Below are 25,360 nucleotides of genomic sequence, written 5' to 3'. Positions count from 1 at the left end.
AAACCGTAAACCCTAAATCTAAACTCTATACCCTAAATCCAAATCATAGACTCTAAACCCAAACCGTATACTCTAAACCCAAATCTTAAACTCTAAACCCTAAACCCAAACCGTAAACCCTAAACCCAAACCGTAAACCCTAAATCTAAACTCTATACTCTAAACCCAAATCATAGACCGTAAACCCAAACCGTATACTCTAAACCCAAATCTTAAATCCTAAACCCTAAACCCAAACCGTAAACCTAAACTCTAAGAGGAATAATAGAATAATAGAAATACTTTACTGCACTTTATTTTCTCTAATTATGGTACTGTCCAGTGCTCATAAAAGGAGAGTGTCGAACTTGTTTAAGTCCTATATTTGTAAACTGCTGTGCTTACGGCTTAAGTAAGACTTTTTTGGGCAACAATAAGACGTATTTTTCGGGTCGAACCTTTACTTATTATTAATTCTTTCTTTTAACAAGAACTTTATTGTTTATATACTATAAGTAGTACTTATTTACAAAAAAGTAGCTACATAGTTTAAAATATAGTTTAAAATACTCTAAACATATTATATAGTTATATGAATTTTAAATTAAGGGTGGATAGCTAGCATTATTGTTTAGAGCACTATTCTTTGTTACTGTTCTTTTCAGTGAACTATTAGAGTCCGAAGTGCGTTGTAATAGTCTTATTTTTAGATTGCCAAATAGAATGTCTATTTTGACTTTGTTGTATGTACATTAAATACTTTCCACATAAGTAATTTTCTATCAAGAAGACAATTCCATTTTTCAGATCCATACCATATGAGATTAGAATTTACAGATATATCTATACGTTCATAACGCATTTTGTGGCATGATAAGGTCTAGCCTACACTGAAAAATGAGAAAGTCTTAAGTGTATGAGTTCTAGCTAGGGAGACTATCTTCACATTTGGCTTCGGGTCCGTTCCAGAAAGATGTATATTATGTATCTCATATAAGTTTTTGATTTATGTGATAGACTTGGAAGATTGACATGTAACGACACCGGTTAATAAATGAAAAAAAAACAGAGTAACGAGGCCCACTAAAGTTTGTGTACACGCTAGAGCATTTAAAAAGCCCATAATTCGTATGCAAGCTACAACGCTAACATTTGTACAGTATATACAATGTTCTTACACAAAGTTAAAATATAAAAAAGTCCGAATTTTATTCCAGTATAGGTCATTGTTGGATGAATTTATTTACTAAATACATTTTCTATCTAATGAAGTCCATATTAAAAATTTAATATAGTTCCATAATGATTCGATTGATATACATTAATCACATAAATAACTTCACAACTCACCCAAATTTAAACCAAGATAACATAACCATAAAAAAATAACAAACAAACAATCAAGATTCAGATTATAGATTAGAAACACACAAGTTAACTTAATAGTCATTAAATGCCCAACAATTCGTAACAAACAAACAATCAAGATTCAGAGAATAAAAACACACACGTTAAGTTAATTGTCATTAAACTCCCAACAGTTCGTTCTGATCTCACCATCTTCGCCTGTAAACACATCAACGGCTCCCATTTTCACCATCGCGATAGCAAACTGGCGTTTGAATAAGTCATTGTCGGCTGCGTACTGAGCCACCACACTAGAAGTGGCTTCATCGGTTGCGAGGCGCTGGTCAAGTTGCAAAACTCCTCTCCTCGCTCGGATTTGTCCGAAGAATGCATTATCGAAAGTTAACGGCGTTGACCGGTCAAGTCCTGTTGATGGGTTGTCTGAGGCCGCACATATGGTGGTTAAACTATACGTATAAATAAATTTATTATCAAGTAAATTTATGTTATTGCTGTTTGTGGTCCATAAGGTGATAATGGACCAATTTTGGATTAAATAAAACATAAAATTTAATCATATGATATAAATATCCGGTCTAACTTACTTTGTAACCAAATCGGAGTCCATGGATGGATCAGGCAGTCCGGTCCCATTCAAATTAATGAGGCGGTCCTGGAATAGATCACAAGATCCCACACCAACAGTGTGTGCACCCAAAAGAGCCAGCGCATCCAATGTGTTCATCTCTTTGTCACCAAGGAACCTGAGAAACGCAGCCACGGAGGCGGTTGGTCCGATAAGGTCGAACACGCCATTCGCATTCATTTTCAACCCATCACGTCGCCCAGTGGGAATGTTGTAGCTCGGACCTCCAGCTAAGGCCACAGAGTCACGGGTGGCAAGAGCCATTATGTCGGCGCATGAGACGTTGGAGGGACACTGAGCCTCAAGCTCGGCCTTGATCTGGTCGATCAGCTCAAACCCTCTCACGCTCAAGTTTGGACCGACGAATCTTTCTGAATCTGTTGAATTTAAGAGGATAGAGCCGTCGCAACCCTAGGACATGACATACAATTAATATGTTATAAACATAACTAGTCAAATCAGTCAAAAACTTAAGATGTTTATCGATTTTGTGTATGTGCTTAAGAATATTTAAATTCCATGTTAAGTAGAAACCTATTACAACGGGGAAAATGTGTTAGTCTACAGATCTTTTTTGTGTTCCTTGTGGTTGATTTTGCAATTTGAATTAAATGTTTGATGCAGCTCATACCCCGACAAAACAGTCGTGAAAATGCATGCGAAGCAAAGCGGCCGTGATCGTGGGGTCACTCTCAAACTCATCGCTCACAAGATTTTGAATTATAGTTTCTGCATTAGGGCAGGAATTGTTATAAAACCCGACTCTCAGTTGAGCAAACGTGATCGGAAAAATAAAGAAAACGAAAAGTAGAATAGAAAACTTTGAAATCTTCATCTTGTTTTGTAAAAAGTTAATTTGCTATAGAAAGTTTAGTGTTGTTTCTTTGAAATATGTATTATGAGATCAACCCTTAGTTGCTATATATAACCCAAAATCGACCGTTGACATCTGACCTGCCGTACGAGTAAGATTTTTTTTTTAACTAAAGGTGTTAATGTATGAAGGCAAAGGGAAGCATTCCGTTGTCTTGTGGAATATTTAATAAACACTATGTGTTGAAAATTGATGTAGCTTAGTCGACAATAATATTTATAGACAAAAGTTGATATCAGTGGACCTTTTATATTAGGACAATTGTCTAAAATAGCACCTTTGAAGTTTTTATCCCAAAAATGACACCAAGGAGGAAAAGTCACAAAAATAGCATTCATTAAGAGAAAATGACTAAGATAGCACCAAACCAAGTTTTTATTCCCAAAATAGCACTCAAGATCCAAAGTCACAAAAATAGGTTTCATTAAAAAGAATATTTACTCTTATGCCCTTTCCTTTGAATGATTAAAAAAATCAATTGGAGAAAACGATCGCCAGACAATCGCCTTCATCTATCTCCTCTCGCCGGACGATTCGCCGTCGTCTGTATCCTGTCACCGGACGATTCGCCGTCGTCATCTCCTCTCGCCTTTGCATCGTCGTCCGTCCTCGTTTGCTCAGAGATGTACTTAAATTATTGATTTCGTCGGGACGTAGGCGACAGGGCGTTGAACCATCTCCTCGTTCTCGTAGATCCAGAGCGTCTGGGTGTGCTTCTCGACGGATTCGACATAGGTGTCGGGACGGAGGAAGATGTGATCGAGCTGCGACTTCTTCTGGTACATCTCCTCGATCGTATATAACCAAAAAGTTCGAAACTTTTGTTTTTTCCGTTTGAAGGTGGAGACTTTGATTACCAAAAAAAAAAAAGGTGGAGACTTTGTTGATTTTGAGATACTTTACGAATGTGAGAAGCTGGAGGACCAGAGACTTATTAATGATATCTGTAGGAATGGTGACTCTGTTTTGCATCTGATTGTGAAGAGATCTGCTAAAGTTCGTGCTAAGCCTGTGGATAAGAGCTTTGAGTTGTCTATTGTTGCTCCTCCACAAGCGAGAGTTGTGACACAGAGGAAGCAGTTCTCTGTGGAGCCTCTCATCGTTAATCCTAAAGTGAAGTTATCTCCAGTGGTCAAAGATATGATTAGCTCTGCTTCTGATGGGCTAAGAAGTGAGAACCCTCTTGTGAGGTCAAGAGAGGGAACAGGAGGAGCTTATTTCATGCAGGCTTCGTCTGGAAACAAGTGAAAGACTTGTCCGAAAACAATATACTTTAGGTAGAGAATATGTGTAACGTTAGGCAGACAAACCTCTTGGATAATCTCCTCAGCATCCCATTAGCTAAGAACCAAAACAAAGAAGAGCAGAACAATTGTGTTATGTTTTCTATTTTTTTTTCCTGTTATTGATGCTTTGACATTTAATGTTTTTTTTGTGAATGAGAAACATTCTGAATAGGATTCATGCAGTTTCTTCAAGTAGTCGGTAAATTTGACCAAAACAATATGCTTTTTCAAGGACGTTTAAAAAAATTGATTTAAGTGCTACAAAAATTAGTTTAGCCATCCGTCTAATCAATAATCCAACAGAACTAGCCATTTCTTGAACATAGAATGGAGTTTATTACTGGCAAAGTCATCAATATATATAAATATTTACAGCCAATTGCTGTCGGCAAACAAAGCCACAACAACATTGGATGGGCTGATTCCTAACACATAATCATAAGCGCAAACTCATCAAAACACAATATACATAATTATGTTGTTTTGTTTTGGAAGATTAAGTTCCTGGAACCCCTTCCTAAACATTTTATTTGCTATCCTAACTTTTTTTTATTTTTAATTAAATATTAAATTTTCAGGTAGTCTTCTTAAACATTTTAAATATGATATATATGTAAGTTTGCTAATATATACATCTTCACTTGCTATCCTAACATATTTTCTTTAAATATTAAATTTTCAGGAAGCACTTCCTAAATATTTTACTTACTATCCTAACATTTTTTCTTTTTAATTAAATATAAAATTTTCACGAAACCTTTACTAAAACTTTTACTTGCTATCCTAACATTTATTCTTTTTAATTTAATATTAATTTTCAGGAAGCCTTTTCTAAATACTTTATTTGCTATCCTAACATTTTATTTTTTTATTAAACATTACATTTTCAGGAAGTCCTTCCTAAATATTTTATTTGCTATCCTAATATTTTATTTTTATTAAACATTACATTTTCAGTAAGCTCTTCCTAAATATTTTACTTGTTATCCTAATATTTTCTCTTTAGTTAAATATTATTTTTTTAGGAAGTACCTAAACAATTTACTTGGTATCATAACTATGAAATATATGTAAGTTGTAAATAAATAAAATTTTCACTTGCTATCCTAACATTTTTCTTTTTAATTAAATATAAAATATTCAGGAAGCCCTTCCTAAACATTTTACTTGATATACTATTTTATTCATTTTTAAATATTAAATTTTCAGGAAGCCCTTCCTAAATATTTTACTTTTTATCATAAATATGATATATACGCAAGTTTTGCTAATATATACATTTTAATTTGCTATTTTAACATATTACCTTTTAATTAAATATTAATTATTCAGGCATGTCTTTATAAATATGTTATTTACTATCCTAACATTTTTTTAAATTAAATATTAAATTTTCAGGAAGCTCTTCCTGAATATATTACTTGATATCCTAAATATGATATATATGCAAGTTTTATTAATATATACATTTTAACTTACTATTCTAACATTTTACCTTTCTAATTAAATATTAAATTTCAAAGAAGCCATTCCTAAATATTTCAACTTGTTATCCTAACACTTTTCCTTTTTAAATGAAATATTAAATTTTCAGGAAACTCTTCCTCAATATATTACTTGATATCCTAAATATGAGATATATGCAAGTTTTGTTAATATATATATTTTAACTTGCTATTCTAACATTTTACCTTTATAATTAAATATTAAAATTTCAAGAAGCCATTCCTAAATATTTCAACTTGTTATCCTAGCATTTTTCCTTTTTAATTAAATATTAAAATTTTCAGGAAGCCCTTCCTGAATATATTACTTGATATCCTAAATATGATATAAATGTAAGTTTTGTTAATATATACATTTTAACTTGCTATTCTAACATTTTACCTTGCTATTTAAATATTAAATTTCAAAGAAGTCATTCCTAAATATTTCAACTTGTTATCCTAACACTTTTCCTTTTTAAATGAAATATTAAATTTTCAGGAAACCTTTCCTGAATATATTACTTGATATCCTAAATATGAGATATATGCAAGTTTTGTTAATATATACATTTTAACTTGCTATTCTAACATTTTACCTTTATAATTAAATATTAAAATTTCAAGAAGCCATTCCTAAATATTTCAACTTGTTATCCTAGTATTTTTCCTTTTTAATTAAATATTAAAATTTTCAGGAAGCCCTTCTTGAATATATTACTTGATATCCTAAATATGATATAAATGTAAGTTTTGTTAATATATACATTTTAACTTGCTATTCTAACATTTTACCTTTATAATTAAATATTAAAATTTCAAGAAGCCGTTCCTAAATATTTCAACTTGTTATCCTAGCATTTTTCCTTTTTAATTAAATATTAAAATTTTCAGGAAGCCCTTCCTGAATATATTACTTGATATTCTAAATATGATATATATGCAAGTTTTGTTAATATATACATTTTAACTTGCTATTCTAACATTTTTCATTTTTAATTAAATTTTATATTTTTAAGAAACCATTCTTAAATATTTTATTTTATATCTTAACATTTTTCATTTTTAATTAAATATTAAATTTTCAGGAAGCTCTTCCTGAATATATTACTTGATATCCTAAATATGATATATATGCAAGTTTTGCTAATATATACATTTTAACTTGCTATTCTAATATATTATCTTTTAATTAAATATTAATTATTCAGGCAAGTCTTTATAAATATGTTATTTACTATCCTAACATTTTTTTAATTAAATATTAAATATTCAGGAAGTCCTTCCTGAATATATTACTTGATATCCTAAATATGGTATATCTGCAAGTTTTGTTAATATATACATTTTAACTTGCAATTCTAACATTTACCTTTTTAATTAAATATTAAATTTTCAGGAAGCTCTTCTTGGATATATTACTTGATATCCTAAATATGATATATATGCAAGTTTTGTTAATATATACATTTTAACTTGCTATTCTAAATATTTTGCTTGCTATCATAACATTTTTCTTTTTTTTTTTGTTTTTGAATCTCTAACAAAAAAGATAAGTGTGTGGTGACTACTTTTACTTGCTATCTTAACATTCTTTTTAGTTAAATATTTTTTAGGAAGCTCTTCCAAAATATTTTATTTGCTATCCTATGATTTAATTTTTAATTAAACATTATTTTTTAGGAAACCCTTCCAAAATATGTAACTTGCTATCCTAAAATTTTATTTTTAATTAAATATTATTGTTTCAGGAAGCCCAGAAGACTATTTTGAAGAGACTGATAACCGGAGACTTGATGTTAACAAGAAATATAGTGAGTATAACTCTTAATGCATGATTTGTTTTGTTTTGCTTTTTGATACTAAGATCAAGTGACTAATTTCTTGATTTTGTTTATTCTTCTTGTAATTGAATATCGTTGTAATTGAATATGGTTTGATTAAATGTCTTTGATATCATTTCCTTTTATTTTTTGATTAAATATTAAATATTCAGGAAGCCTTTCCTAAAAATCTTAAATTGATCTTTGGTATGCTTGGTAGCAACTATGTTCTCCAGATTTCATGAGTACCAACTTAACATAGGAGTAAAATCTGAAATATAACTTATTGTTCTTCCCGGAAAGTAAAAAACAAAAAAAAAAGCTGCATGATCCTCAAATTAGAAACAACATTCTACAACTTGTGAGCTTTGTTTGAACGAACTCCCCCACCCCACAGAAACCTCTTTCACTGATCACTATTCTTGCTTATCCTCGTCCCCCTCCCCCAGGTGTTTTTCACTTCAGTTCTTAAAAGCTGTCATCACTGACTCGGTGAATTTGTGGAGTTCTTAAAAGCTGTCATCACACGATGCTATGCTCATTCCAACACTGATGTAACCAACTCAGTGCAACAACTGGCTTCTTCTGAACATACAGGGCCCACTGCAAGTTAAAAAAAGAATAAGGTATCTTTAGCTGTCATGATGAAACAAGAATAGCTGGTTTTGAACAGCTTCCTTCAGGATATAGTAGATACCATTAGTCATCAGAGGCAAAAGACTGATCCAAAACAATTTCTGGGAAAAGGAGAGATGTTTCACTAGAGGTGCATACTGCATAGTAAATCTTTCCTCCCGCTCGAAAGCCTCCGTTCTAAGGAAATCACCTATGTACTGCCGGAAAATTTAATATACATCCTAGTGTTTATTGGAGCGGATATAATTGAACAGAGAAATACTTATAGTTTACCTAACATAACTGATTAATCTTTTGAGATGCATGAAGAAAAACAGCAGTGTTGGAATGTTCAAAAAGCAAAAATAAATATAAATCGGGAGCCAACGATGATAATCTACAGATGTGTGAAGTGAACATTTAGAAGCTAAAAAGAATATTGATTGGCAATCTTTGAGCAACAGACCTTGTACTTAGCAGCTAGGACGTTCTTGACAATGACGAAGTTGACATCTGAAGAAGTTCTGGAAACCAAAACTCCCTCCATGGAAGTAACTAGCTTCTCAATCTTGACCTTGAAAATATAATTGCAACCAACCAGTTAGAAGGGGGATGAGTCCTTGCCAGTAACTAGAAAATATTTCTCTAAAAAGATATGAACTTTAGTAATAATATCCATGCTTCTTAGTTGCCATTCAAAGTGTGAAAAGATAGTTCCATAGAAAGAACAGAAGGTTACCTAAGATCGCTGAGGCAACATAGAGTCAAAACTCACAACCATTCCCATGGACACTATACAAAAGGGGAATAACGGATCCTAATAAACTACAAACGATATCTATTATACTAACAAAGAGAAGACGAAGTGAAGTACCTTTTCATCGATCTGAAACCCAGAAGCAAGAACCTTAAGACCATCCATGGCTAAACAACAAGTGAATCCCCCTTGTGGCAGAGCTCTACCATCTTTCGCAGCAGAGCCATTCACCTCCTGCAACTCAATTTTGCCTTTTCAGTAATCCCAATCCATACGGATTTCAAATAGAGAGTGATGTTCGGAAGTTGATACCTGATGTTCGAGGCGGCAGATTCGACGAGATTGAAGATGATGGCGATCGAAATCGGAGAGCTGTCGCCACCGTCGCTTCGCGTGAGAGAGAGAGAGAGAGAGAGAGAGAGAGAGAGGCGTATCTTTTTTTTTTTTCTTTTTTTTCTTTGTTTAATTAATTCTAAAATAAGGGTATTAGAGACATTTTACTCTTTAATGAATGCTATTTTTGTGACTTTCTCTTCTTAGTGTCATTTTTGTGATAAAAACTTTAAAGGTGCTATTTTAGACAATTGCCCATTCATTAAAGGATTAAAATATCCATAATACCCTTGTTTTAAAATTAATTAAACAAACATAAAAAAAGAAAAAAAAAATCAGAAATGCATCTCTCTCTCACGCGACGTCGATCTCGATCTCTTCGACGGGAAGCGACGGCGGCGACGCTCTCCGATTTCGATCGCCGGAGGTAATCCAGCGGTGGTGCAGGAGGAGAGTCTTCATCGGGAACTGCTTCCGTCAGCCCCGCGAAGGTGATAAGGAGGTTCCTGAAACTGAGATCTGTGGAGCTTAGGGGAAACCGCACTTCGCAGACTTTAATCTGATGCCGGAGGGATGGGGAGGGTACGTGTATCCGTGGATAGAGGCGATGTCGACGTCGTACAAATGGCTGGAGGAGATAAGGCTGAAGAGGATGGTGACAAGTCTCGTGACCAGGTCTAGTGTTTCCCCTAAACCTTGCCTTGGCTTTCAATTGAAAATGGTGTGAGATTTGTTGCTGAAAATTCTGAGTTTTCTGTGGGATGGATGCAGCCAGGACCACGGGAGTTTTCAAATCAGTGCCTGATAAAGAGAAACAAGAGGACATCAACCTTCTACTTGTATCTCACCCTCACTCCATGTAAGCAAATTCCAAAAGCTTTTTTTTCTCTTATTTTGACTTGCTTTGATTATGTCAAATCTTGGGTAGAAAGATATGACTTCTGAAGTCAAAAAAAAAAAGATATGACTTCTATCAAAAAATCTGTCTACGTTTGTTTTTTTCCAAGTGTGAAAACGATCGAGTTAGTGACTTTCTAGGCGTGTAATTTAAATTTGTCTAAGTTTCTCACGAGAATGATGCCTTTAGTGGTCAGTGAAAGAGACTCTCACCCACCCATAAGATGAGTTGACTATGTTGTTCACTTGGGTAATAACGAAGAAGCTTCTTGCTCTGCAATCTTAATAGTAGTAATATAGGAAATAATCAACTTCTGTATCGTCAAAGTTGAATGCATACTTTTATTAATTTTGTTTTTGTTCACCAGCATTCACTGATAAGGGGAAGTTTCTTCTGGCGGCAAGAAGGTTCAGGACCGGAGCTTACACTGAGTACATTATATCACTTGACTTTTCACTAGTGGATGGGGAAGTTTCTTCTGGCGGCAAAGCTCTCTACTTTTCACTCACATCCCTACTAATCTATGTGTGTGCGTGTGTGTTTATTCTCTAACAGATTGTGAACCTTCACCACATGTTGTCAAAGGCTGTGATTAGGTCCAATCCTAGTGTCTTATGGTGCTACAAGGACAAATTTGATATCAGCAGGTTCGCTTCTTGATGCCAAAGTCTCAAGCCTTAGCTCTGGAGAGTGAATTGAAAGTTTATAACTTTGTCATATTGTTAATATGTCATTCGTGTGATTTTCTGGATGGCTATCCTAAAGTTTTTTCAGTAATTCTATAAAGAAAGCCTTTTCAGGATGGGTTTCCAGAAAAAAAAGAGTGTTTTATTATATAAATTTATTTTCGAAAAATCTGTTTTTGAAGAGAATCAAAAAGCGTCTAAGGAATGTTAGACAATTCTTGTTCTGGATGGCTATCCTGAATTGGAACTTAATCTTCCAAAAAAAATATTTATATATAGTCAAAATCTATTAAAAAATTCACTAGCTATAAAAATCACCGAATAAAGTTCATTGTTTACAAAAATAGAGAACACATATCAAATAGAGAACATTAAAATAGGATAACTTGAAGTATTTTCAAAAATATTTAACTAAAGAGAAAATGTTAGGATAACAAGTAAAATATTTAGGAAGAGCTTCCTGAAAATGTAATGTTTAATAAAAAATAAAATGTTAAGATAGCAAATAAAATATTTAGGAAGGGCTTCCTGAAAATGTAATGTTTAATAAAAAAATAAAATGTTAGGATAGCAAATAAAGTATTTAGAAAGGGATTCCTGAAAATTAATATTTAATTAAAAAGAATAAATGTTAGGATAGCAAGTAAAAGTTTTAGTAAAGTTTTCCTGAAAATTTAATATTTAATTAAAAAGAAAAATGTTAGGATAGCAAGTAAATTGTTTAGGAAGGGATTCCTGAAAATGTAATGTTTAATAAAAAAATAAAATGTTAGGATAGCAAGTAAAATATTTAGGAAGGGATTCCTGAAAATGTAATGTTTAATAAAAAATAAAATGTTAGGATAGCAAATAAAATATTTAGGAAGAACTTCCTGAAAATTTAATATTTAACTAAAAATAAAATGTTAGGATAACAAGTAAAATATTTATAAAGTGCTTCTTGAAAATTTAATATTTAACTAAAATAAAATGTTAGGATAGCAAGTGAAATGCTTCTTGAAAATTTAATATTTAATTAAAATAAAATGTTAAGATAGCAAGTAAAATATTTAGGAAGGACTTTAAAATAATAATATTTAATTAAAAATAAAATAGCAAGTAAAATATTTAGGAAGTGCTTCTTGAAAATTTAATATTTAATTAAAATAAAATGTTAAGATAGCAAGTAAAATATTTAGGAAAGTCTTCCTGAAAGTTTAAAAATTAAAAAAAAATATTAGGATAACAAGTAAAATACATATCACATATTTATGATAGCATATAAAATATTCAGGATGTGTTTCCAGAAAATTTTGAAAAGTAAGAGACTAGTCTCGATTACATATATGTTATATTTAGGAAAGCAAGTAACATATTTAGGAAGGGCTTCCAGAAAAATTAACATTTAGTTAAAAATGAAAAATGTTTGGATTCCAAAAGAAAACGAACGCAGAACATATTGGATTCTGGATATAGTAAGAATAGTGATTTAGCCTCTAAACTACGATGAAATATTATTCAAAACCGAAACTTGAATTTATATATTTACAAAAATACATATCACATATTTATGATAGCATATAAAATATTTAGGATGTGTTTCCAGAAAATTTTGAAAAGTAAAAGACTAGTCTCGGTTACATATATGTTATATTTACGAAAGCAAGTAACATATTTAGGAAGGGCTTCCAGAAAAATTAACATTTAGTTAAAAATGAAAAATGTTTGGATTCCAAAGGAAAACGAACGCAGAACATATTGGATTCTGGATATAGTAAGAATAGTGATTTAGCCTCTAAACTACAATGAAATATTATTCAAAACCGAAACTTGAATGTATATATTTACAAAAATACGTATCACATATTTATGATAGCATATAAAATATTCAGGATGGGTTTCCAGAAAATTTTGAAAAGTAAGAGACTAGTCTCGGTTACATATATATTATATTTAGGAAAGCAAGTAACATATTTAGGAAGGGCTTCCAGAAAAATTAACATTTAGTTAAAAATGAAAAATGTTTGGATTCCAAAGGAAAACGAACGCAGAACATATTGAATTCTGGATATAGTAAGAATAGTGATTTAGCCTCTAAACTACGATGAAATATTATTCAAAACCGAAACTTGAATGTATATATTTACAAAAATACATATCACATATTTATGATAGCATATAAAATATTCAGGATGGGTTTCCAGAAAATTTTTAAAAGTAAGAGACTAGTCTCGGTTACATATATGTTATATTTAGGAAAGCAAGTAACATATTTAGGAAGGACTTCCAGAAAAATTAACATTTAGTTAAAAATGAAAAATGTTTGGATTCCAAAGGAAAACGAACGCAGAACATATTGGATTCTGGATATAGTAAGAATAGTGATTTAGCCTCTAAACTACGATGAAATATTATTCAAAACCGAAACTTGAATGTATATATTTACAAAAATACATATCACATATTTATGATAGCATATAAAATATTCAGGATGAGTTTCTAGAATTTTTTTAAAGGTAAGAGACTAGTCTCGGTTACATATATATCATATTTAGGAAAGCAAGTAACATATTTAGGAAGGGCTTCCAGAAAAATTAATTGGTTATGCATTGGAAGGTTTCAGTCAAAAGTTAATTGGAATCAGGAGATAAAAGAGTAAGAGGTTCAAAAGAACGTAATAACATCAAGTCTAGACAAGATCCAAATTGCATAAAAAAAAAGAAACACACAAAAATTGTATATAACTCAAATCTGAATTAATCAAAACCATATATCAGTTACAAGCAAAATATTTTGTAGATAAGTAAAAAACTGACGCATATCCAACCCACTCTCCTACTATTTTTCCTCAAGAAAATATGAAAATGAATCTTTCATATTGAAAGGAGAGATACACAATAGTCTCAATCCTTAGTTTGACGCATTTTCTTTCTAGATTCTGGCGTCGCGTCTGCTTTACCTCCATCTGTAATAGACGAATCCCGGATGTTCATATAATAAAAATGAACCGGTAAGGCTTTTGAGAGACTAAGGATTGGTCACAAAGTTACAGTAAATGAACCAGCTACTCTTACCTTTTTCTGTTTTTGTGATCTCATACCCTGTCTTCGTGATTTTCTGTTTTCCTTTATCTGCTTCTCCTACATTCAAGAGTTTTGGTAAGCACTCTCATCTGAAGAAGAAGTGAAACGCACTTGTTTGCATTTTCTCAATAAAACCCAAACCTGAGATGGAGTGTCTGGGTTATCCACTTGGGTTCTGAGCATTCCTTGTCTTTGTGATCTCTTATCCTTTCTTTGTGATCTTCTGTTCCCTTTTATCTGCTTCTCCTAACATTAAAGCCGGTAATTTTATTAGGACTCATCAGAAGAACTCGTTGGCATGCTCTCAAATAGTCAAATGCACAAAAAAACCCTGAGATGGCTTCTCTGGATCATCAACTTCATCATCATCATTGGTTCTAAGCTTTTATTCCTTCATTAGTTTTTCAGAACGAGCATGCTTCTGAAATGAGGCAAATCAAAATAAAAAAACCTTAAGAATAACTAGAAGACTGAAACAAAGCAAAAAGAAGAAACAATACTTACAGATTTTACTCTACTCTTTCTTCCAATTCGGCCACATAGATACAAAGAACACACAGGCGGATGAGCAGTGCTAGCTAGAAACCCAATTAAGGCTCTAGGAGCTTTCCAAGCACAGGAGAGAACACTGCAATCACTTCTTACATTCCCGTCTCCTTTCGTTAGATTGCATATGTTCACACATTCCACAGACACAGCTTCACCACAACGGAGACGAGTAGCTAAGATTGAGATGAACACCTTTCCACAGACGCACGCCCGCGTAGATCTCCAGCACCAAACATCCCACCGAACACAAGTCTAGATACATGTCGGCGACCCCGTCACGACGACGACGACGGAGAGGAGACGACGACGACGACGACGGAGAGGAGACGACGAGGACGACGACGGAGATGAGATGACGACGACGGCAGAGAAGGAGACACGACAAAGATATTTCAAATCGGGAATCTCAATTTTTTTTTTAATTTAATCAATCAAAATAATTAAAGGAGAGGGCATAAGGGTAAATGACACACTTAATGAAACCTATTTTTGTGACTTTTGGCCATGAGTGCTATTTTGGGGACAAAAAGTTGGATTAGTGCTATTTGAGTCATTTTCTCTTTATATTAGGTAAGATGTGTTTTTTTACTATCAAGCAAGTAGAGTAACCTATGTCAAATTGTTGTCGTTTATATTCACTGTAAATATTTAAGTGATACTTTAAATTTCGTAATTAGTAAGCTGAGTTTTTGTTTCCTTGAGAAATATATAGTTAGTTCAGTCGCTGCTATATATATTAATTGTACATATCCATAACGTATTTAGATTCTTTAATTGTGAAGATATAAAAACATAAATAAAATATGTATTTTTTAGTTAGTAGCTATGTTCGATATAACAAAAGGGGACATAGATTGAATATTTAAATTATTTTCAAATTCATATGTAATTGTTTAAACTTTAGGAAAGCTAGGTGTTATTAATAAAATTTTTAAAAAGTAAGTTGACATGTAATATTTAATAAATCAACATCTAATTATTTATATAGCGAAATATAAAAATATTTTTAGGGGTTTCCCGAAATTATTAAAATAATAAAAATTGGTAGCTCTAAATTTTATAAATATTCCAGTAAATCTTTTTAAGGGTTCAGAGGATACATAAATAATCCACTGTCCAATTGTTTATAGACGAATATGGGATTAGTTTAATACAATGCAATGCAATGACTCATACTTTTTTTTTGGTTTAACATGATGTGTTTGTGTTTCGACCGCTGGTTAATAGGAGCACTGACCCATGCTCTATCACCAACGAGCCACTTCAACACACACCAATGACTCATTCTTTACTTTCTTTAGATTCCTCAAAAGACAGGTAAGTGACTTTTTAAAATAAATGACAAATAGCTATGGAAATATATGTTTAGTACTTGAAAAAATCAACCTTGAGGTTGGTGATATCATTCTAGGATGCTTTCAACATAGGTATAAAATAACAATAGAAGGTTAACTCTAAAATAGTTTCATTTGTGTATGTGTATTGTTGCTCAAGTCGACGGTTTACTCCTTCAGACTTTTATTTCTACTGTATGGCGATGGCTTGCATGTGGATAGATATAAACTATTAAACATTGCTGATATGAAGCCCGCTCGTTTGATATAAAGGGCTTGGCCTAGCTAAAATATTTCCCCCCTCGCGACCCGAGCCCATTGGTCCAAAGAGTTCGGTACATTTTTGGGATCATAGGACCTGAACTAAAGCAACTTGAAAATCTACCAAAATTCAGTGCTCATTTTTCATGTAAGGCCCATACGTAAACAAACAAAAATAAAATTAGTTTTCTACAAAAATAAATACCGTTGGGGAAAAACATATCTCACAGAGACCTAACGTGGACAACAGTATTATACAAATCTATTCTACTAAAAAAAAAACATTCTAAAAAAATCTACTTATAAAAGGTTACTGCATCCTTTCATTTAAGTAACAATTATTTGGTCTTACATAGTATTAGCCCATTAACAAAATATAACAATATATTTAGCTAACTATATTTATTACACTATATTTATGACGCCACATTTAAAAAACTAATATACCAACTTAATATTTGACATACCAAAACATGTTAGTGTAGAACGCGACAATGTTCTATACAACACACTATATAGTTTATAATTGAGTTAAGCCATATATTATACATTTTAGATTCTACCACCATAACTATTATAATTTAAAACGTGATGGGCTTAAACCTATTACACAAAACAAATAGTTAAACATATATTAAAGTAAAAACTCATCTATAATAACTCTAATGACAAATATGTTTATAAAATAAAACAGCTAACAATTTTTTATTTTAAAAATTTTAGTTTATTTATCAAAAATATAAAAAAATATAATTATTGGTTTTATTTTTCTGTATTTTGATAATTAATATTCATAAAAATATTCGAAAAATATTCTTTATCAAAAATAAACAATTTATAAAAAAAAATTTGGGGTTTCGGCTCGGGTCAGTTCGGTTTATTCGGTTTTCGGGTTATTCGGGTTGGGATGTTTAGGAACCATTTAGGAACCTGACATTTTTTCGGATCTGTTCGGTTTAGATAATGTCGGTTTCTATTTTTTATAAAACCCGAAGTGGAACCGAATTATAAATAATTCGGGTTTGGTTCGGGTTTAAAGCCAAAAACCGAAAAATCCCGAAACCCCGAGTTAAACCCAAAAAAACAAAAAAAATATTCGGGTAATTCGAGTAGTTCGGGTTTTATGGAAATTCTTTATTTTTAAATTATATTTTATATATATTAAAGTTAAAAATAATTAATAATATTTTTAATATATTCAAAATAGTCGGGTATCCGTTCGGTTTTCGGTTCGGTCCCGGTTCGATTTCATTTTTTCGGATTTAAAAATATAGAAACCGCTCGAGTTTGTAATCTTTTATCCGGTTTAGGTTTCAGTTTTTTCGGTTTAGTTTTCGAATTTCAGATAATATGCCCAAGACTAATTATGTTCATGCACATCATCGTGTAAAATTTCTGTTGAAAAAAAGAATTACGAAAACAAATCCGCGCTTTCTAAGCGCGGATCAAAATCTAGTTCTATACTTTAAAAACAAATACATGAAGAAAGATATAGGACAGGGTTTATATATTGTCATTTGAAATATCAAGTATTTTTTTTATCTCTGCAAGAAACACGAAAACAAAGCAACGTTCATTTCTGCAGAGAGCAGTGCAAGTAAGCAAACTAAAAGTAAAACAAGTTGAGATATTTTATATTTTAATAATTGATAAAAAAGTACTGTACATACAATTTTTAATGCTGGTATTGGCACAATCATCAATAATTGATAATTAAAGTTAACGAAAAAAGGAATATGTAATTTCATCTTTATGCCAAATCATCAAGATTCTCTGATGCTCTTGTTCCGAACATATTTGTTCATTTTAAAAAAAAAATCCCTATCTTTATATGCTTCATATGAAAGCTTATAGTATTATATCCTGTTAAGGTGAGATTAATTACTGTTGATTATAGATATATTTGGAATCTTTGAAAAAATAAACGGTAAATAATTCAGACAAACGCAATTTACTCGCACATAAAGGAATTGAGACATCGAATTCTTCATTATATTCAGACCTAAATTTGTGTCATGTATTACGCATATGTATAAAAAAAGATTATATGTATGCTACATTGCATAAACGTCACAAAAATCTTGGTCCAAAATTTCACAAAGTACTATATTTTGATTAGATGTTCGGAATCCACGTACCGATTCAGAAGGTAAGTATTCTGACGAGACTAGGGGTTAACCCGGGTTACGCCCGGAACAATTTTGATTTTTCAAATATTTTGTATATAATTATTTCGTTGGATGTTGTATTTTAAACTATATTTTTTTTTGAATTTATGAATATTTTATATTTATAGTATACATAAGAAAGAATTTGACTATTTTTGAGTTTGAAATTATTTTATTTCACATTGTGTAAACATTTTTGTGAAAGCTGAATTTTTTTGTTTGTATTTTTTTGTGATAGTTTAACATTTGAAAGTTTTGTATATATTTGAACTCTTATTTCTAATTTTATGGGATCTAATAAATATTTTCCAACAGAACTTTATATTATATAATCAGAACATTTGATATAATATATGTTTTTTCTTTTGACTAAAATTTTTTTTCCTATCATTTTGTTTTTTTTTGAAAATTGGCTTTCAAAATAACCAAATCAAATGCCAATTAAAAACCAAAAACATAAACCGGATCCCAATCTCCTATCCACACTAACCTAACCAAATCAAGTGTCAATAACCAAAAACATAAACCAGATCCTGATTTCATCTCCACACTGACGGAAACAAATCGTGCCCGTAAATTAGTTTTATAATTTTATCACGTCAAATTTGTCTATTATTGTACAAATCAAATTACAAATCAAAAATAGAATCATGTTTTAAAGTTTGTTCTAATTTAGTTTCTAACATTATGTCACTTCGATTAGTTTTAACAAAGAAACATAAAACTAATAGTTGTATCCTTAATATAAATCTAATTTAGTTTTTCGAATTTGTTTTTCACTTTTATACACAATCACATGCAAAAAGTAAAATAATATTATCATAAACTAAGCTTGCCATCATTTGCATTTGTCATGGAAAGTCACCCTCTGTCAATGACTTGAAAAACCGTTTTTTTATAACAAATCCTTTTCTCTTCTCTTATGTGTTTGCTTCTTGAGATTTTTCGCGAAAGAATCACTAATTTCATACAATCAAATTTTGAATTGGGAGATGTGTCAAAAAGGGTCTCACTGATTGAATTAGAGACTTAAGAGTAAGGAAATATTGGTGTAGAGAATCGGTTTCAGCGCATAGTTTTGCTCTTCTCCTTCACTCTTCTTCTCACTCTCAAGCTTGTTCATGTTCTTTTTCAATCATGGTGATCAGTTTCTTTCTTTCTTTTTCGTATTTGATGCATTGACTTCTCTTTTGTATAGCTAAAGATAAGATAATTATATGAATTAGTTGATGTACAACTATAAAAATTGGATCCTTGTGTGTTTAATGATGTCTAAAGTACAAGTTTTCATCATCATTTGGTTTTGTTTTTTACATGTTTATATTTATACCCTTGTAGCAGTTTCGTGCTGTGATTTTTCGTGGTAGATTTCACTGTGTGTTCCATCTATGAATTTTTTTGTGATTATCACCTTTTTTCTTTGTTAGCATCATGTTATGTTGTAACTTTTAATGTTCTGGTTTGTGGCAGTGGTGTCTTTTTCATTATGTTTTGGCAATGCCACTATTTGTTACTTTCAAGATCTTGCTTTGTGTACATCTTAAAGATCAATATGGTATACTCTTTAACTTGTAATATTAATCGCGGCTATGTTTATGGATGGTGTGTTTGTTTATGATAGATGGTTGTGTCTCTCACTCCTTGTGTTGCAATTGTTTATGATGAAATATTTTGTTTTGTCTTACCATTGCTTCTGTATGTTTATGGCTGGTGTGTTTGCTTATGATATATCTAGACTTGGTTTCTTAGTTATTGTTCAATAATACTTACCATCTTTCCAGAAAATTGTAACTCGTTATGTTTTCTTTTCTTTTTGTTCTTAGAAAAGAATGATTCTTGCTCATTTGTGTGATGAGCTGAAAGGAGAAGACTGAAAACAGTCATGTGCATGGTAAAAAATCTATAATTTGCACTCGTCATTCTCTCCATCTTACTGGTTTGGAAACAATATATTTTTATTTTCAAAATGCAGTTCTACTCTATATTTCCTTTACAAACGCTATAACTGCAAAATTGAATGATGAGTATTTTTGTTGTTGTTGCATATTTACATTTTTCTGAAGAATGTGCAAGACACTTATGCCTAGAGATGAAGAAACTATGAGTGATGAAGCCATATGTGAAATATTTCATGTAAGTTGATTCTTCATCATTTGCATGTGAACCTATCTTTTTTTGTAACACTTTTTTTGTAACACAAATCTGAACTTATCCAAACATATCTTTTTGTATAGAAGAGACTTTTACTATATTTTATGTAATATTTCTATTTCTCTTTACGATAGAAGTTTAATGTAAATTTTTAATTTTGTATATTTACTTATTGTTTATTTTTTCTTATTGTATATTTACTTATTCTAATTTTCTTGCTTTTATATCAAATGATAATATTATGATATATGTTAAATGTAGTATTTATATTTCTTATATTGTATTTTTGTTTTTCTTATAATGTTTATTTACTTATAAAAATATTTGGAAATAATAAAAGTGTACAACTATACATTTTCAGATAGATGTTAATGTGATTTTTTCCATTTTTTATATTGTTTATTTAATTATTATTTATTTTTCTTATATTGTGTATTTACTTATTCTAATTGTTTGGCATTTTATATCAAATCGTAATATTCTATTTACGATAGATGTTTAATGTAATATTTCTATTTCTTAATTGTATATTAATTTACTTATTTTTTATTTTTCTTATATTGTATATTTACTTATTCTAATTTTCTTACTTTATATTGTATGCTTATTTTTATTACATTGTATATTTACTTATAAAAGTATTTGGAAATAATAAAAATGTAAAACCGTAAATTTTTTAAGATAGGTGTGTAATGTAGTTTTTACATTTTTATATTTACTTATTTTTACTTTTTTTTTAAATTGTATATTTACTTATTCCAGTAAAATATTTCATTTTACTATGGAGTTGGGTTGGAGATGCCCTTAGAAGCTTAGCAAATGTTCGAAAAAGCAGGCTATGGTTTCAGAATCTCTAAGGGGGTGTTATTGGTTTACATACTTTTATGGATTTGAAAATACAAATCAAATCAAGTGTTATTGGTTTTGTGATTTTATAATCCATATTCAAATTCATTGTTATTGGTTCTATGATTTTAAAATCTATATTAAAATCCATTGTTATTGGTTTTATGATTTCAAAATAGATTTTAAAATCAAGTGTTATTCAATAATAATGATTTGTTTAAGGATTTGATTTAAAATTGGATTAGAATGGATTTGTGAGTGATTTTAAGTTAAAAATACAAAGGAGCAAATATTGCATTGAACCTTGTTATTTTGACAAGTTCGTATATGTATTGCATATGTTAATTATAAAAGGCAGTAACAAAAAGGTACGAGACTTTTGTTAAATGGTAGTCCTTGAAAGTTTTCATTTATAAAAATGTCAAGCACTCGCATTTTTGTCAGTTTTCTAATTTTCCAATCATTCAATTTTTTAACATTTTCCTATAAATAATAGTTTTCTATTTTCTATCGTAATGGTCCATCATCATTATATATAATCTCTATTAGACATTGGAAAATTAACAGAAGAAACAAACACTTTAAAACCCTAAAGAGCATCAATGGAAGAATCACAACAAGAACCACAAGAACGTGGAAAAGGTTCTTATGTTCAATGGAGTCCTCAAGAAAATAAAACTTTGATAAATCTACTTTTAGATTGTGTTGCTGCAGGATTACGTGATAGTAATGGTTTATTCAGCAAATTCACAGTGGAGAGAAGAATCTTACCTACTCTCAATCAAATGCATGGGAGCACCAAAACTTTTCAACACTACTCAAACAGAATGAAGATTTTGAAAACAAAGTATTTAAATGCTGCTGAACTTCTTCGATTTAGTTCTGGGTTTGGATGGGATTCAACCACAAAACGGTTTACGGCTCCAGATGAAGTGTGGGCTGAATATATAAAGGTAAAAAGTTACCCAAGATTATATTGTTATATATTTTTCTTTGTATTAATTTTTTTTTAAAAAAAATTTTAGGCACATCCAAATTACAAAAAATTTCGTGATGAAACCTTCGAAGAATTTGATGATCTCAAAATTATATTCGAAAGGAATTTAGCAACTGGCAGAAACGCGATTGGATTAGGTGATACCACTGATGCTCGAACAACTGGAATTGCGGAAACAGAAAAGGAACGTCCAAATTATGGTGAAGAATTTCCTTTTAATGCTCCAGAAAATTATGAATCACAATCATCTTTTTTTGGCAGTCCTTCAAATGATACTGTGGAAAAACTCCCAGTAAGAAAGAGGCAGAGAACTAATTTTCTCTACAAAGCTGATGATCCATCCATTCAAAAAGAAGGTGTAGAAGAAGCTAGCACAGGAATTAACGCCTTGACAACGATCACTCAGAAACTCTTCAACTTGATAGAAGAAAGAGAATCAAGACAAAAACAAGAAGCTGAACAAAGAGAAGCAGAAAAGAAAAAGAATAATCTATGGGAAGCTATCAAAGAAGTTTCTGATTTGGAAGACCATGTACGTCATGATACGGTTAAAATGATTCATCAACTGGGAATGAAAGATGTATTCATTAGTATGTCCATTGATGAACGCTATGGTTGGATTAAACATAATGTCATAGGGTTTTGAATTCGTTATTATTTCATACGTTGGGTTTTATTTATTTTTATCATCTGATGTTGGCTTTAATTATCTCTAGGGTTTTTTGCTATGATTATAGTATGGGCTTTTGCATTGTATTACGATATTTTTATAATGAAATTACTTTTTATCATTTTTTCCCTGTGTTGTAAGTTTTTGAGCATGTCCAAAACATGCATAATGCACGTGGCTCATATGCAATCATATTGTTTAGTGCATACAAACAAAATTCTAATTAATTAAAGAAAGGTGAAAAAAAAGAAACGTAAATGTTGTTCTTATGTCAAATATGAGCTTGACAAGATTTGGTCTATTGCATGTCAATGTGGTTTTTATCCCGTAGATATTTTTTTTACTTTTTGTTTTTTTTGTCAAGATTACTTTTTGTTAATTTAAAAATTTACTTACTTTTATTTCTTTATTTAAATATAAATTTACATACTTTTTTGTTAAATTTACGTAATCTTAGTTTCTTATTTAAATGTAAAATTTACATTCTTTTTTGTCAAAGGTAAATTTAGATATGTATAATTAACATTATTTTATAAGTTAGTTGCTTATTTACTTATAAAGAAAAGAAGCACCATCAAATAAATAAGTAAGATCATCTCGTCAAACACTAGTTCTTAACTTCTTCTTCTTCTTTTTTTTTTTATCATAGCACATTACTAAGCATGAATCCAGAAATTTTTGGGCAACAAGAAACTTCTGATGAAAACGAGAGATACATGTCACATGAAGATGAGGAGTTAGATGTTCATATTGCCTTATTGGTGATCTTAATTTTTCGTCAGATGATATGGTTGAAGAAACGACAACGAGAACTTCAGTTGCAAATTGAACGTCCCATTCGACGTGTAACCACAAGAGCTGGTCAAGATTATATAGAAAATGTGCTGAAAGAAGATCCTCTTCACTTTAGAGAGTTATATCGAATGTATCCAGATATTTTCTTGAAGTTATGCAATCTCATCCGAGAGAAGACAGGGTTAACTGATACAAGATATATTAGCCTTGAAGAAATGGTTGCATCTTTTCTCTTGGTAGTTGGCCAAAATGCAAGGTATTGCTATACACGAGATACTTTTAAAAGATCCAAATTTGCTATAAGTGAGAACTTTCACAAAGTTTTGCAAGCTTTAAACCAAATTTCACCAAGTTTCATGGCTACCGCTGGACCTGGAATACCTCAAAAGATTAGGGAAAATACAAGATTTTATCCTTATTTTAAGGTACTTATATATATATAATTTTTATCTATGTTCTTATCATTATTATTTTGATCATATATTTGTTATATTTTTAGGATTGTGTAGGAGCTATCGATGGTACACATATATTTGCAATGGTACAAAAAAAAGAAGCATCTGCTTTCCGAAACCGAAAAGGAGATATATCACAAAATGTATTGGCTGCATGTAATTTTGATCTTGAGTTCATATACGTACTCAGTGGATGGGAAGGTTCAGCTCATGATTCAAAAATATTAAATGATGCTTTAACAAGGAACACAAATCGACTACCAGTTCCAGAAGGTACATATAAATATGTATAATATATATTGTAATCCTTGATAATATTTCCATAAATAATTATTTATTTTTAAATATCAGGAAAATTTTATCTGGTTGATTGCGGTTTCGCAAATCGTCGCAACTTTTTGGCTCCATATCGTGGTGTTCGATATCATCTACAAGAGTTTTCTGGTCAAGATTCTACTCCACAAAATGACAAAGAGTTGTTCAATCATCGTCATGCTTCTCTGAGGAATGTTATCGAGAGAATTTTCGGTATATTCAAATCTCGATTTCTAATATTTAAGTCTGCACCTCCTTTTCCTTATAAGACACAAACAGAAATAGTACTTGCGTGTGCTGGTCTACATAACTTTCTTCGAAAGTTCTGTCGAACAGATATTTTTCCTGAAGAAAAAGATTCTGATGACGTGCAAAAACTTCGAGAAGTTAATAACAACGATGAAGAAATTTTTGCAACTCAAGATCAACAAAGAGAACAAGCCAATCAAATGAGAGCGACAATAGCTACAGAAATGTGGACAGATTTTATGTTATCATAATATACAAAATGCTAAACACATATTATAGTTTTTATATTTATTTTATTACAGAACTGAAATTATTTATTATTATTATTTTGATTACTCCTTCATATACGAAGCAGTTATGTTACTACTGTTTTTTTGGTTCTGACGTTCTGTCCTTGTATATTGTACTTTTGACTTTTGTACAAGTAGTTCTCATTATTTAAGTTGTAGTTCTCATGAGGTGACGAGCAAAAGCATTGAAAATAAATTTAGTTCACTTTCAAATGGTATCTTCGTAAGATACAAATTGTATCATGTCAATTCTATACATTATAATTTGACTGATTTAAGATAATCTAGTTATTTTGATTCTGAAATCTATACCATTGATTCTGAAATCTATATATTTGATTTTAAAATCAATGGATTTATCAAAATTTCTAAATCCAAAAAAAATTCCTGAATTCATCAAAATACTACAACCAATAACCCCCACTAAGACTTATCATATCTTTCCTTTACGCATGCATAAATATACATTCTTTTATTTTATCAAATATAT

At 30.8% G+C, this 25,360-nt stretch overlaps 4 protein-coding genes and 1 pseudogene across 7 annotated transcripts; 2 read left to right on the top strand and 3 right to left on the bottom strand.

Annotated features, from left to right (window-relative positions):
* Positions 1 to 1,324: 1,324 nt before the first annotated feature.
* On the bottom strand, positions 1,325 to 2,816 carry LOC108850461 (peroxidase 57-like). The gene is made up of 3 exons (XM_018623992.2): positions 2,604 to 2,816; positions 1,932 to 2,383; positions 1,325 to 1,793 (listed from the first exon to the last, which is right to left on the bottom strand). Exons 1-3 carry the CDS (start codon positions 2,805 to 2,807, stop codon positions 1,496 to 1,498), a joined length of 954 nt encoding a protein of 317 aa, XP_018479494.2. The 5' UTR covers positions 2,808 to 2,816; the 3' UTR covers positions 1,325 to 1,495.
* A 4,802-nt stretch (positions 2,817 to 7,618) lies between these two features.
* LOC108838213 (uncharacterized) lies at positions 7,619 to 9,281 on the bottom strand. 4 transcript variants are annotated; one of them, XR_001947483.2, is made up of 6 exons: positions 9,124 to 9,279; positions 8,929 to 9,045; positions 8,794 to 8,846; positions 8,521 to 8,628; positions 8,137 to 8,272; positions 7,619 to 8,042 (listed from the first exon to the last, which is right to left on the bottom strand). XR_001947483.2 is itself a non-coding variant. In XM_018611172.2 (5 exons), the coding sequence occupies exons 2-5, from the start codon at positions 8,974 to 8,976 to the stop codon at positions 7,978 to 7,980; spliced, it is 357 nt and encodes a 118-aa protein (XP_018466674.1). In that variant the 5' UTR covers positions 8,977 to 9,045; positions 9,124 to 9,277; the 3' UTR covers positions 7,619 to 7,977. The 4 variants fall into 4 exon arrangements, 2 of the variants coding, with proteins under 2 accessions (XP_018466674.1, XP_018466675.2); XR_008945460.1 differs by having other exon boundaries at positions 8,794 to 9,045; positions 9,124 to 9,280; XM_018611172.2 differs by lacking the exon at positions 8,794 to 8,846 and having other exon boundaries at positions 9,124 to 9,277.
* Positions 9,282 to 9,414: 133 nt separating this feature from the next.
* LOC108856072 (tubby-like F-box protein 1) lies at positions 9,415 to 10,897 on the top strand. Its single transcript, XM_018629877.2, has 3 exons — positions 9,415 to 9,819; positions 9,916 to 10,003; positions 10,410 to 10,897. The coding sequence occupies exons 1-3, from the start codon at positions 9,718 to 9,720 to the stop codon at positions 10,592 to 10,594; spliced, it is 375 nt and encodes a 124-aa protein (XP_018485379.2). The 5' UTR covers positions 9,415 to 9,717; the 3' UTR covers positions 10,595 to 10,897.
* A 1,856-nt stretch (positions 10,898 to 12,753) lies between these two features.
* On the bottom strand, positions 12,754 to 14,601 carry LOC130511148 (uncharacterized; annotated as a pseudogene).
* Positions 14,602 to 21,123: 6,522 nt separating this feature from the next.
* Positions 21,124 to 22,834, top strand: LOC130510744 (uncharacterized protein At2g29880-like). The gene is made up of 2 exons (XM_057007349.1): positions 21,124 to 22,052; positions 22,125 to 22,834. The coding sequence occupies exons 1-2, from the start codon at positions 21,702 to 21,704 to the stop codon at positions 22,740 to 22,742; spliced, it is 969 nt and encodes a 322-aa protein (XP_056863329.1). The 5' UTR covers positions 21,124 to 21,701; the 3' UTR covers positions 22,743 to 22,834.
* Positions 22,835 to 25,360: the final 2,526 nt, after the last annotated feature.

This window comes from Raphanus sativus, chromosome 4 (assembly GCF_000801105.2).
Source record: "Raphanus sativus cultivar WK10039 chromosome 4, ASM80110v3, whole genome shotgun sequence".
Classification (NCBI taxonomy): domain Eukaryota; kingdom Viridiplantae; phylum Streptophyta; class Magnoliopsida; order Brassicales; family Brassicaceae; genus Raphanus; species Raphanus sativus.
This window is presented reverse-complemented; position numbering and strand designations above follow the sequence as displayed.

What these genes read in the sequence shown, in the direction of transcription:
- LOC108850461 (XM_018623992.2), bottom strand. Translation starts at nt 2,807, where the DNA reads ATGAAGATTTCAAAGTTTTCTATTCTACTTTTCGTTTTCTTTATTTTT. An exon ending in TTCACGACTGTTTTGTCGGG is followed by an intron (nt 2,384 to 2,603) that starts GTATGAGCTGCA and finishes GTCATGTCCTAG; the next exon opens with GGTTGCGACGGCTCTATCCT. An exon ending in GACTCCGATTTGGTTACAAA is followed by an intron (nt 1,794 to 1,931) that starts GTAAGTTAGACC and finishes TTATACGTATAG; the next exon opens with TTTAACCACCATATGTGCGG.
- LOC108838213 (XM_018611172.2), bottom strand. Translation starts at nt 8,976, where the DNA reads ATGGATGGTCTTAAGGTTCTTGCTTCTGGGTTTCAGATCGATGAAAAG. An exon ending in GGTTTCAGATCGATGAAAAG is followed by an intron (nt 8,629 to 8,928) that starts GTACTTCACTTC and finishes TATATTTTCAAG; the next exon opens with GTCAAGATTGAGAAGCTAGT. An exon ending in TCCTAGCTGCTAAGTACAAG is followed by an intron (nt 8,273 to 8,520) that starts GTCTGTTGCTCA and finishes ATTTTCCGGCAG; the next exon opens with TACATAGGTGATTTCCTTAG.
- LOC108856072 (XM_018629877.2), top strand. Translation starts at nt 9,718, where the DNA reads ATGGGGAGGGTACGTGTATCCGTGGATAGAGGCGATGTCGACGTCGTA. An exon ending in GTGACAAGTCTCGTGACCAG is followed by an intron (nt 9,820 to 9,915) that starts GTCTAGTGTTTC and finishes GGATGGATGCAG; the next exon opens with CCAGGACCACGGGAGTTTTC. An exon ending in GTATCTCACCCTCACTCCAT is followed by an intron (nt 10,004 to 10,409) that starts GTAAGCAAATTC and finishes TTTGTTCACCAG; the next exon opens with CATTCACTGATAAGGGGAAG.
- LOC130510744 (XM_057007349.1), top strand. Translation starts at nt 21,702, where the DNA reads ATGGAAGAATCACAACAAGAACCACAAGAACGTGGAAAAGGTTCTTAT. An exon ending in TGTGGGCTGAATATATAAAG is followed by an intron (nt 22,053 to 22,124) that starts GTAAAAAGTTAC and finishes AAAAAATTTTAG; the next exon opens with GCACATCCAAATTACAAAAA.